Source organism: Mauremys reevesii, linkage group 19 (genome assembly GCF_016161935.1).
Source record: "Mauremys reevesii isolate NIE-2019 linkage group 19, ASM1616193v1, whole genome shotgun sequence".
Taxonomy (NCBI): Eukaryota; Metazoa; Chordata; order Testudines; family Geoemydidae; genus Mauremys; species Mauremys reevesii.
In genome coordinates, this window is record NC_052641.1 from 12,706,460 (window position 1) to 12,719,487 (window position 13,028).

General features: G+C 45.2%; 1 protein-coding gene across 27 annotated transcripts in view; it reads left to right on the top strand.

Moving 5' to 3' along the window:
* The window catches only part of LOC120386909 (collagen alpha-1(XXVII) chain B-like), a 278,660-nt gene that overhangs the window by 140,318 nt on the left and 125,314 nt on the right, over positions 1 to 13,028 (top strand). For all 27 annotated transcript variants that reach the window (XM_039506933.1, XM_039506934.1, XM_039506924.1 and 24 more), the window contains one exon: positions 10,107 to 10,160. In XM_039506933.1, the coding sequence (XP_039362867.1) occupies positions 10,107 to 10,160 (54 nt within the window). The remainder of the gene's footprint in view (positions 1 to 10,106; positions 10,161 to 13,028) is intronic.

Here is a 13,028-nt window from a genome sequence, read left to right on the forward strand (position 1 = left end):
AATGGGGGCCATATACGTTCCGAAGATGTCTAGATAGCGACCATTTCCTTAGGGCAATACCCTCTCCTGCTTGTATACGCTGGTTTTAACCGCCACTTCGGCGTGCTTCTTTCAGGGAGTTTCTTTCTGACCATGTGAAATCCATTCAGCTTTTTTTAATATTTCCCAGTGCTAACTAGAGCCAAAAGTTTGGTCATATCTGACTTTAGCAGTCCATAGAGGATCCCCATTGGCTTTTCTCCAGCAAAACTTGTTGCTCAAATGTTTTCCTCTCAGCTCTGTTGCCTTTGTTGCCTCCATCCAGCTCCCCACTTTGGATCCTATAGCTGGCAGGATGAATATCTATATATATTTTTCAGTGTGGTGTTTCTTTGTTCAATCCCAGTCCTTGAGCATACTTTCCACAGGCTATGCTGCTCAGGAAGCAGACTGCAGCCTGCTTGCAACATGTTCACAATCCTAAATGGTAGGATTTTCATCAACAAAAGTTATACATTTCTTTACTATTCTGTGGGGCGGGGAGGAGGATTTTGATTATATTACACTGGTTAATCCTTTTCACAAATCTCTTGTCATTGGCCCCACCCTGTATTTGCTTATCACCAAGGCTATGAAAGACGTGCTTTCTGCTTCTCCCACGTCTCTAATGTGGTACAGGAACTCCTCACTTAAAGTCGTCCTGGTTAACGTTGTTTCGATGTTAAGTTGCTGATCAATTAGGGAACATGCTCGTTTAAAGTTGTGAAATGCTCCCTTCTAATGTCATTTGGCAGTTGCCTGTTTTGTCCGCTGCTTGCAGGAAGAGCAGCCCGTCGCAGCTAGCTGGTGGGTGGCTGGAACCAGGGTGGACCAGCAGCCTCCCATCAGCTCCCCCTATCAGCTCCCCACTCCCCTAAATTCCCTGTGCAGCAGCTGTCCCTCCCCGCCACTGCCATGTGCTGCTCCTGCCCTCTGCCTTGGAGCTGCTCCCAGAGACTCCTACTTGCTGTACAGGGGGGAGGGGGGAAAAGGGGGCTAATGTCAGGGTGTCTCCCCCTCCCCCCTGCTCCTGCACCCCGCTTACCTCATCTTCCATAGAGCAGGGGGGACACACTAAGGAGGGAGGGAGCTTCTAGGCAGAAGCTAGTGTCTCAGGTCTCAGCAAGCTGATTTTAATTAACAAAGCAGTGTCCTTAAGCCTGGGGTCAGCTACTTAAAGGGGAAATGCACATTTTTTCCTCTCACACACAGGGTGTGTGTCTCTGTCTGCCCTCCCTGCTTTCGTGCTGCCTTGTAGAGTGTTGTGACAGTTAACCCTTGACGGATCAGTAAATTGCTAGTTCATTTAGCAGTAAGGCATTCCCTGGGAAATATCCCACCCTCTGACTCCTCCACCTCAACCAGGCTTCACAATCATCATCACTGTGTACCAGTATTAAATTGTTTGTTTAAAACATAGAGAGAGAGAGAGAGAGAGAGAGTGTGTTGAAAAAAATTTCCCTGAAACCTAACCCCCTCATTTACATTAATTCTTATGGGGAAATTGGATTCGCTTAACATCGTTTCTCTTAACGTCGCATTCTTCAGGAACATAACTACAATGTTAAGTGAGGAGTTCCTGAATATCATACTAGTGGAATAGAGCAGAAGCGAGTCAACGCAGTACTCCTTGAGGACACTAGAGGGAGTTAGTAGGAAGAATCTGGGGAAGAACAAGAAGCAGATAGAGTAACAAAATCTTCCTCCAGTCCCACTGGCTGCTTGCTTGCAGCATTCTGGCCAATTTTTGGCATTACCAAGGTTGTGGAACATGACTGCCTTGCAGGATCAAACAAGAGGCGACTGGCTGTGCAGGTGGGGAGGACCAAGTTGGGAAATAGCCTTAGCTGTATGCGGGAGCTAATGCACTTCCCTGAGTTAAAAAGCAGAGTCCTGCAGTAATCCACAACAGGGGTCCAAAGCAGTGCTGCTCACCCCCTTAAAAATACTGCAGTATTTGGGAAGTGTCTGAAACACTGTGGCATTACTATTGAAAGCTTCCATGCATTGGACCGTCGCTGTGAGAATACTGTAGAACCAGGGTCCTCCAAACTTTTCCATGGTGTGGATCATACCTTTGTAGAAAGATGGGCCTTTGGACCATCTCCCCTGCCTTTCATGGTTGCATGCAATCCCTACATCTGTTGCATGTATGGAAAATTGGTACCTGTGACACTGTGCTTAAGTTCCTTCTGAGGCTGGGTTGCCCCGGTCCCCCAAGGTTCATTTTACATATTTAGGTCCAAAGACATGCACCTGGGAACCACGTGCTGCCATTAACACCTGGGATCTGGGGGGGCTTAGGCCCGTTGTTCTCAACCAGGGGTACTTGTACCCCCTGGAAGACCTCTGCATACTCCGGGGGTACATCAGCTCATCTAGATATTCGTCTAATTTTACACCAGGCTACAGAAAAAGCATTAGCAAAGTCAGTACAAACTAAAATTTCCTACAGACAATGACTTGTTTATACTGCTCTATATACTATACGCTGACATGTAAGTACAATATTTATATTCCAGTTGATTTATAATTATATGGTAAAAATGAGGACGTCAGTAATAGTGTGGCTGTGACACTTTTTTTGTATTTTTATGTCTGATTTTGTAAACAAGTAGCTCTTACGTGAGGTGAAACCTGGGGTACGCAAGACAAATCGGACTCCTGCAAGGGAATAGTCTGGAAAGGTTGAGAGCCATTGGCCTAGGCTGTATAATTTAGGCAAAGGGGAGAAAACCAGGCCAAGATAGTGAGTGTTGTCTTGACCTAGCTATTCTAGCTGTTAATGTTGACAACTGTGTTTTGAGTTTTGGTTCTTAGTTTATTGGCATTTTGGCCCTATTTTTCCCCAGGCTGGGGAAAGGCAGAATAACAAAGGGGCTTTAATCTTTACCTAACTCTCTGGAGCACCAGTGTGATACTTACTACCCAACACACCAGTTCTGTGTTTTTACCGTACCTGGTCCACATCACCACAGTATCTGAGCACCTCACACTCTTTAACGCATTGATCCTCACAGTAAGGGAGGGTCGTGCTGTTATCCCATTGTACAGATGGGGTACTGAGGCCCAGAGAGACTAAGTACTTGTCAAAGTTACACTGCTATAAATTAAGGTGTGAATTAAAATCATTATAATTATATAGGTGTAACTCCCCATATGGACACTCTCTCTTGTGCCTTTTTCTGGTTTATTTTATGTTGTTCTGGAAGGGGCATAAGCTAAACCAAAAAAAAAAAAAAAAGCCACTGTTATTCCAGAATAAGATTGTCCACAAAATACTCAGACCACTACAGCTGTATATATCAAATCAGTTTAATGATACCGGTATAATTATTGTTAATTTTCTGTGTAGACAAGCCTTTAGTGGGTTGCCGAAGGTCACACAGACGAGCACCCTAACCATTGAACCATCCTTCCTCTCGTTGCCCAGGGGTCACTTTGAGAACTACGGCTGTAGTGCTTTTCTCTGAGGGCACGTCTACATTGCAACTGGGAGGTGTGATTGCAGCACATGCAGATCAAAGAGAGCTCGAGTAACTGTAGTGGCGAAGCCAGGGGGCAGCATGGGCTAGCCCTGCCCATGCAGGATCCTGGGTACAGGCTTAAGCAGCTGACGCCAATGCTGCCGTGGCTTCACTACTATTGTTACTCAAGCTATCTCTGATCTAGCTAGATCAGCGCTAACTTGGGTACGTCTACACATGCTGCAATCACACCTCCCGGTTGCAGTGTAGACATACCATCAGAAGTCAGAGTGCTGTTACTAGAGTGTGGAGAGTTATCACTATGGAATATGCAGCAGTGTAGCTACAGTTTCATTTTTAGGAGCATTCATATTATCCTTCACTAGTTGTAAAATTGTAAACAAAAGAATATTCCAAGGCGATATTGTTTTATTGATCAAGAAATGAGTTTCCCTGTTTTAACCTTATTGGTTCAGCATGTAGCAGAGTTTTGGTTTTTCCTGTTTTTTGCTTTTTTAAAGAATACCTTTTATTTATTTATTTATTGGGTCTGCAGACATCAGAAAGCTGCTTCCAGCAAGCACTCACCACAGCTTCTTGGCCAGGCCTCTGTGCGGGCTTAGGAGACACAGTGCCCAGTTGGAAAGGCACACAACTTTTCCTTTTGCAATGATTCCCGTAAAATCTGAAACCTGACCCCAACCAAGAGAGGGTTCAGTTTTCACACTCTCACTAGCATGTACTGAACGCAGCAGATGATTGGTACAGCAGAGGGGGAAATCTTGGCTCTACTGAAGTCCATGGCAAAACTCCCATTGACTTAATTGGGGCCAGAATTTGACCCTGGGTGTTTAAGGTTATTCGCAATCACGTTAGCTAACTGTGCTGATCTCTAATGCAAACCCTTGGAAGATAAGTAACTCTCTGGTGATGTCTTATTTTCAGGCTTCTCTGTATTTTTTGCTATTGGTGTGCTACTATCCGAGTCTCACTCGTGTCAGTTTCACTGATGGCGTTTCCAAATGGCATGTTGCTATTGGCCATCATATTTTGTTTTCTTCAGATTCAGCTTTCCAAAGAAGCCTCTGTCCATAGCATTCAATGGAGCTGGTCGGGTGCAGCTGTGCCGAGTGCCAGCAATTAAACTACCAAAAATCTTCGGGGCCAGAGAGAGTGTGTGGGAGTTAGAAAGCAAGACACTGCTTGGAAAGGACTGCTATGCCCTCACGTTCTGGCTCCCAAGGATCTTACCAAAGCCCATTTTTTATTCTCGTAGTGTCTGCCAGTCTCGTGTCAGATAAAATGAGCTGAACCAGCATTCTGAGCCTGACTTTCACTTTCTTCAAAGCTCTTCCCATCCCCGATCTGTTTCTCTCTGAGACAAGCCAGCATTGGAATGTGTACACAAAGAGGTTCCTCTCTGCTGAACCGGAGGGAATCTCTCTCTCTTTCTCTCTCCCTCTCCCGCCCCATGCTGTCATTTAGCAGTCCACAGAACACAATAGTATTGCCCACTGCATACCAGACTCCCAATCGGGCTTCATCTGTTGGAGCCAAATAGGTGGATTAAGGGAGCTGTATAGTGACTTCTTCTTTGAAAGCCTCCTCGCAGCGTGTTTGTCTGTCTAGGTTCTCCATACTGGCGTCCATTACCATAGGATCTGTGCATGTGGCAGGGGACGGTTGTTTAAAATAACTTGATCCTTTCTGCTTAAGCCCTAGATGTAATCACAAAATCAAGGGGCCAGATGCTCCATTAGGCTCTTGCCTGAGTGGCACTAAGAGTCTCACTGTGGAGAACTCCCCTAGCAGAGGAGATCTCTCTGTTGGCATAAAGCTGGTGGACCTGGCTCCTGCACCAGATGCCTCTGCCCTGCCCCATTCCCCCCATTGCAAAAGGTGTATCAGAGAAGGGAAGGAGTGGGGCAGGTAAGAGGCATAGCAGAACTCTGCTGTATTAATCCTCCAATTATCTTTAAGGTCCCTGAGGAGTCTTACACCATTAGTGTAATTTAGAGCAGCTCATTGGCTACTCAAACTTGATCCAGCACAGAATCAGTGAGCTGCAATTGGCTCCCTGACATGCCTCATGTAAGCCTATGCTGAGTGGAGTTCAAAACTAGGGAAAAATCAGGCGAAAAATCATCTTAACACAACTTTTCTCCTTGAAGACACATGTGCTAGACGTAGTGGCTACTGCATACCCCTATACTTGAGCCCTCATTGGCAGAGCGAGGCAGACCATGAAAGGAGAAGAAAAGTTAGATCTTTTTGCTCTGATGATGGACTTTGGCTCTTCTTTTGTGAAACTGATCTTATACCAAAAGCATTTGATGTTTATGCAAGTAAAGAGTCCGTCTGGCCCATTCTCACCTCTCCTGTGCATAGGTCTGGTTTGTGCTTAAAATTTAAGTCAACATAGCTACAGCGCTTACAGGTGTGAACAATCCAGAGCGCTGTGTGCTGTAGCTATGCTGACCTAACCCACTGTGTATATGCACCTAGGTCGATGGAAGATTCTTTCCAGCTACCATCACTCAGACAGGAGGTGTTCCTACAGCAACAGGAAAACCCCTTCTGTCACAGTAGGCTACTTCTACACTATGGGATAGTGTAGTGTATATTCCCCATCACATAGACACAGTCTGTGCTGTGTGACATGCACAACTCTGTGCAGCTCATTGGTTTGTAACTCCAGTGTAACTTAGAGCCATTTACTGCTCTTGCTGGAGGAAGGGTTACGAATAAATTCTAGCCTCTGAGGGAATGACATAGACGCATCAGTTCAGCGAATGCAGTGATTCTCAGACAGTGGCTCGCAAGCCACAAGTGGCGCTCTGTCTCCCCTGCAGCTCTTTGCAGCTCCTGATATTAAAACACTGTGTGATTTAATTATTGACCAGTCTAAGTTATTAACCAATCCGGATGCTTTTACTATGTTGTTAACCAATTAAGTTATTAACTTGTACTAAGCTATTAACTTATTTGCTGTGAGAATTCTATAATATAAACGAAATCTTTCCCATCATACTGTTTAAATATGAATAGTACTGTAGTAAATGAAACTGAATTCACACTGCTTTGACTCCACTGAGGTCTGAGTATCATTGAGTTAGGTATTTGCAGAATGGGCACGGTGGACAAAAGATGTTAATGCTGCCTTAAGAAGGCAAAAGCAAGTAATACTGAAAATATTCTTGTGTAAACTGATGGTGGGGGGGTCTTCACTGTGAAAGTTCGGTTCATCTCGGTCCCTGCATTTCAGAAAGAACCAGGCAGGGAAGAGACTGGCAGCTGACTGGAGTTGGGGTGTACCAGGGATGGGGACAGGAGGGGTTCTGTGCATGGAGAGATTTAAACGTTTGGAAAAGAGCGGCGAATGTTAGGAGATAAGCAGAGTATCAGAGTGAAGATGTCCATATTAAGGGTAAGGCACTGGACTAGGATTCGGAAGCGCTGGGTTCAATTCCTGGCTCTGCCACAGACTGTGAGACGATGGGCAAGTTACTTATCCCTCTGTGCCTGAGTTCCCCATCTGTAAAATTAAGCCAATAATCCTTTCTTTCTCCTAGCCTCTGTATTGTCCATTTAGATTATGAATTATTTGGGATGTGGGGCCCTGATCTCATTCAGGCCTTTAGGCACCATTGTAATACAAATAATAATAAAATACGAGCCAAGTGAGAGTTCCAAGTTACCCTCGCCATGTGACAAGAATGAGGAAGAGCTCAGTGAATCTTAAAAAGACAAATGTAAAAAACAATCAAAAACAAATTCGTTTTTCTTTTAGGTATCTGTAACTAACCTTTGGAACTCACTACCTCATGTTATTCCCGTAGAAGCAATTTATTTAGCTAGATTCATAGCCAGGATTTGTCCTTTTGATATGGATACAAATGACACATGCATTTGTGCTAGATAGGCTATGCATGGTAAGATCCATCATTCTTCATGCTTCCGAGCAAAATCTGCAGTGAGGAAGAAATTTCCTTTCTGTAGGATAGTGTTGCAATAGATTCATTAAGGATAGGCTTGTGACTTCCTCAGGAACATATGATATTGGAGACAGGATGCTGGGGATGTCGCATCTCTCTCCAGAAGATATTTCCTACTAAAGGAACATGAGAATTGCTGTACTCTTAAATACAATGTTTGAGCCCCCAGGATACAGCAATTCTGATTTTTCCTCTAGCAGGCAGAATTACCCCATTGAAATGAATGTACCATATTGGCTTTTAAAGAAACTACAGGAAAAAGAATTTCAGGTCTGATCCTGTAGGAGCTGATCTCCTCAGCTGCCATTAAGGTTAGTGAGAGTCAAGGGCCCTCAGCACCTGACAGGATCAAACCCTAAGTAAATGATCTTCCATGCAACTTCTTACCTTAGAGGGAAGGAATTCAGCGAGTGAAATACAAAGGCCTATGCACCACTCAAATCTTCAGAATAGGCCACAAGTGTTTAGGCTTTGTGCTTATGCTCTGCTCAGGGGTGAACAACGCCCTGAAAGCTGAGTCATGAAAGGGAGACGCACCTGTATTTTCCACTCTGGCTATTGTTCCTCTCCCACCACCTCTCTTCAGTTTCTGGCATAGGGAGAGAAGGGCCAGGTTCCAGCCTTTACAATGTCCAGCTTCCTTCTCCTCTGCATTACTGCCACTGAGCTACAGTAGGCGAGATTTGCACGGCTCCAGATTTGATCGCTGAATCTGAGTGATCGCTGTGCACAGTGAGCTTCCTGGGCCAGACCTGCAGAGAAGCTCAGTTGCCATCTCAAATATGACAGGGCTAAGTTCTAAGTAGTTCAAGCCAAGGAGGGTCAGTCAGGCTCCAGCTGGCACTGCCACAAGCTGTCACTTTCTTTTCCCGCAGTCAAACATCACTCGAAAGGTGCAGAATTCTTTCCTGCCTTCTGTAAATACCAATGAAAACTCTTTCCACACTGACCCTTTCCGCTGAAAGCCGTGCTGATTGGTATAAGGCAGGGAGCCCCTACATCGGCCCTAAAGGGAAGCTGCTTTTGGGACGCTCAGCTGATCCAAAGAGCTTGTAGAAGCAATGATCAGAAAAATCCAAATCCCACTGTATTTTAAAGGAAAACCACCCCTGTCTTGGGGGGATAAAGTTGAACTTTTTCTGCTCTGTCCAGCCTTCTGAAAGCTCAAGCCCTTCTGGCCATGCTATATTCAGTCAGTATTGCTGGGGGGAAGTGTCTTTGACCAAACTTTGTATTCCCTGAGCTACCAACTGGCCGGCGGGCGAGCTCTCTCAGGGTACATCTACGCTACAGCTGAGAGCACGCCTCCCAGCACAGACAGACCAGCTAGCTCTTGATTGAGCAAGCAGTGTAGTTGCTCGAGCTAAACATACCATTGTAGTGGGGGTAGCATGAGCGGCAGCTTGGGGAAACTGCCCAAAATACACACCCAGAGGGCCTGGGTGGGTGTGTACTCATGTAGCTAACGAAGCTGGCACTTGTGCTACCTCGCCATGGTTAGAGCACCAGCTTGAAGAGAGGTAGCCTGTCTACCCACGCGGGGAAGCATGCTCCCAGCTGCAGTGTGAACGTTCCCTCGGTATCACGGGCAGCATCGGATCCCCCAACTTCTGTTCGTTACCCTCATTATCACTTCACATCTACATGGAGTTATGGGATCTTCAGGGTGTTTCTTCTTTGACATACGCAGCCCACTTTGCGGAGCTCTAGAAATGTTAATGTGACTGGCAGCTTCTGGCTTTCTGGTTTAATACCCTCTTTTTCCTCTCTCTGCCTATATTCCAGTAAAGATTTCAGCTATAAGCAGCAAAGGTTCTCTGTTTAGATTGCTGTGACCTAATTTTAAAACAGAATGAAAGCTGGCATTCGGTGCCTGACTCTGACTTTCTGTAGCACTGCTGTTGCTTCTCCACAAGCTGTCAGCAACCTATACAAGAGGCAAAAGTGTTGATTTCCACCCAAACATACATATCTTCTATCCTGGAGCTTCCAATGCTTTGTCTAAGCTGTGATTTTTGTCCGTTCCTGATAAAGGGTGTTAGCAATGGATGCAGCTGATTCAGTGTTAGATACAGTTTTAGCTGCAAGAATATACAAGGGCAAACCACGGTCAACCACTGTGCAGGTTTCAACCATGACTTATGAATTGGTTTGTCCTTAGCTATCCCATTGTTGAGCCCTGTTGCATTCCCATTGCTGACACCTGGGTGCTTTTCACAGTATGGTCAAAGCTAAAGACTCCTCTGTTTTCTCCTCTGATTTATACCTCTTGGGACTCTTACTGCTGAATGTATGGCTCATGGTTGAGTGGTGCAAAGCATGCTGCAGATGTGGTCTGTCTCTTTAACACCTCCTGCTGGCCTCTGGACAGACTCAAACCTTGTTCTCGGCCACATGGCCGTGTAGTGTTCCTCCAATACGTTGGTGGTGTTGGGAGTCTTTTTAATCGTAATCTTTAACTCAAGCACCACAAGTGGCAGTCTGTCTGTGCTCAGACCTGCTTTGTAACCTGCTGGCTTTCAAAACACCGCGCTAAGCAAAACTGGAGTCGCATTAAGTTGTCTGTTTTCTTTTCTCAGTATGTGCCAATAACCAACATTTGTTTGTATTTGCCTCCCAATCTCAGGGTTTTCCCGGCGATTTTGGTGAACGAGGACCTCCAGGCGTAGATGGGAACCCAGTAAGTTACAAAGTCTTCAGTAGACTTTTTGCTTCTCTCTTCCTGCTCCATTTTACATCCTGTTGTACTTTGCCGTGCTGGGTGCCTAGAATCTGAAGGAAGCTCTCTGCTGAAGCTGTCTTGAGAGTTCACAGGCAGCTGTCAGTCTGTTTGTTGTTTTAGATTCCTCTGAACACCTCTTACATAAACTGCTAGTTCCAGTGTTTCAGTTAACAGGTCATTGTAGTGCCATCTGCATCCCATTTCCCTCTGTACCCCGTCCATCGCTTGTCCTGCACCCCAGTCCTGTTGAGCACTTTCTTCCCATAGGGATATAATTGTAGGGAACCTAGCGTGTGAGGAATGATGTTGCTCTTAACTGTCAATATTATCCTCCGTAACAGTTTGTGCTTCTCTGGGCCTAGGGTGACCAGTCAGCAAGTGTAAAAAATCGGGATGGGGTGGGGGGTAATAGGAACCTATGTAAGAGAGAGACCCAAAAATCGAGACTGTCCCTATAAAATTGGGACATCTGGTCACCCTATCTGGGCCTGATCCAGAGCTCACTGAGTCAATAGAGAGACTCCCTTTGATCTTGGGGTCAGGACCTATGTAAGCATCATAGGGAAATTGGCCCCAAACTGGCAAGTGACATTTTGGCTTTTAAAGCCCCTCCTTGTTTCTCTCATTTTAAAATTCCAGGTTCCTCGTTTTTTATCTGGTTTCACTTAGCCATTGCAGCTTGTGGGAACAGCTCGGGGGTTCTGGAAGGCTATATGTTTAACAGCAGAGATATGAAGCAGGCAATTGGTTTGCTAAACTGTTTCAGAGAACGGGACATGCCCATTGTTATCTGTTCTGTCCTTGGCGTATCAGGGCAGCATTCAGCAACACCGACTCTCCTAAGCTTGTACTACAAGTGCAAGGGGTTGTTCTCCTGGCATCCTCCTTTCTATTGCGTCTCATTTGCCTGATGCTGGTAAATGAGCTAACAGGCTGCCTCACGTCTCCGGCCATCAGATCATTAATAAATGTGTGTCCAGAGTACTTAGAGGAAGCTCTAAGATCCTCTCTCATTTAAAGTGAATTTTAAATACCAGTTCAAAGGTGCCAAATTGCTAGCTCTGGCGCTTCTAGCTAGGGACCAGATACTGCACAGGAAATGGCTTCACACCTCCCTACTCTTCTGCCCCAGCCATGACCTGGAGTAAGTGTCTCCAGACCATTCAGTTCTTGGTCTCTCCTATATTTTCAAATTACCCTTACTGGGTTTTTAAGATGTGGACTTGTTCCACAGGAATTGGGCTGAGATCACCAATTCATTTCACATAGGCCACTGAACAACTGGATGTTGGTACCATTTAATTACTGTTTGAGCAGAGCAAAATAATTCATAAGAAATAATGTGTTCATCACTTTTTTTCCTGCTCACAAAATATTTCCTAGCAGACTGCAGACTTTCTCAAAAGTATTAGTTATTCATGGATGTCTTTGCCAATTCTCCTCCCGATTAGTTTATGAACAGTTCTTGGCTGATCTTTGAAATACACACTGCACTGGTTATTTACACAAGTCACTGGTATTGTTTCTGTTCCCTGATTGGATGATTTATATAAGTAACGCTTAAAGCACACATTTTGAAATTTCCATTCAGCATAAAATTCAGTTTCTGCAAGCATTTTCTGCTAGTCAGTCTTGATTGTTCCAGCTTTAATGCAAAGTGAAAACATAAGAATCCCGAGCGCAGTTGATTCAATGTTTTTGATTCCTAAAAAATATTCTTGCAATTTTCCCCCCTGCTGTTCAGTGAGCTCTAGCAACTCTGACATGGGTTAGGTTTGAATCAATGACCTAGCAATGAAAGGCTTTATAGATATTACCAATCCCTTAAGACAACCAGTCCTTTAGGAAGGTCTGAGCTCCTGATGTATGATCAGAGAGATGTTCTCTTTTCCAAGAACACACTTTTAAATTTCCAAGACATTGAAGGCCCATTCTGAAGATGTGTTTAAAGGCAGCTGAAAGCCAGCTCCCAAAGTATTAGAGAGATCCTAGGGAAGTAAATGTCCTCTCCATTTAATTCATCCAGAAGGATTGCTCTGCTTTCATCTTATCAACAGCTTTTAAATATTAATGTGCCTCAGAGATTGCAGAATGAAAACAGAATGTTTTGGCTCATTTGAAGGGAGGTTCACGAGGTCACGATCAGAGTCACAGACACAGAAAAATTCCAGAAAGTCTGCGTGTGGAACACACAAATACGCCATGTTCGCTAGGTGAAATATGTGGCTAAATCGCAGGCAGGCAGCCATGGGTCCTGAGCTGCCCCTTCCTGTGTCTGATCCACTGAGCCGCATCTGTACAGTACTGTACTGTTCCTTCCTCTTCTGCTGCTGCATGGGGATGGCTGACGCTGTCTGCATCTCATCTTCTTTCCATTTGTCTCATAGTGTGAAAGGAGTTAGGCTACCGCAAGTCTCCTCCTGCCAGCTTCCTGAGAACTGTTGAGCCATCACATTCCATATCCCACACTCCCCTGATCTCCGGCCATTTAAATTGGTTTTTAAATCATAGGAACTGGACATGGGAAACAATGATTAGCTCACCTCATCTATCTCCTGACCCAGGGCTAGAGTCAAGCACCACCGGAGAGCATGGAGTCTGATTTCCAGGCTATGCACCCCTCTCTCGTAAGCAGGAGATAATAAATCTGGGGAACTGATACTGGTCAAGCTATTGTTGTGGATAACGTAGCCAGAAAAGATAAAGGGTGATGCAGCCAGGGCACCGGTGAAACCTCTGCTTTCCTTTCCTAGGGCAGGGAAAAGCTGGAATGTGTGACTAACCCACCGCCCCTCACGGTGAAACACACGCCTTCTCCTTCCCAAG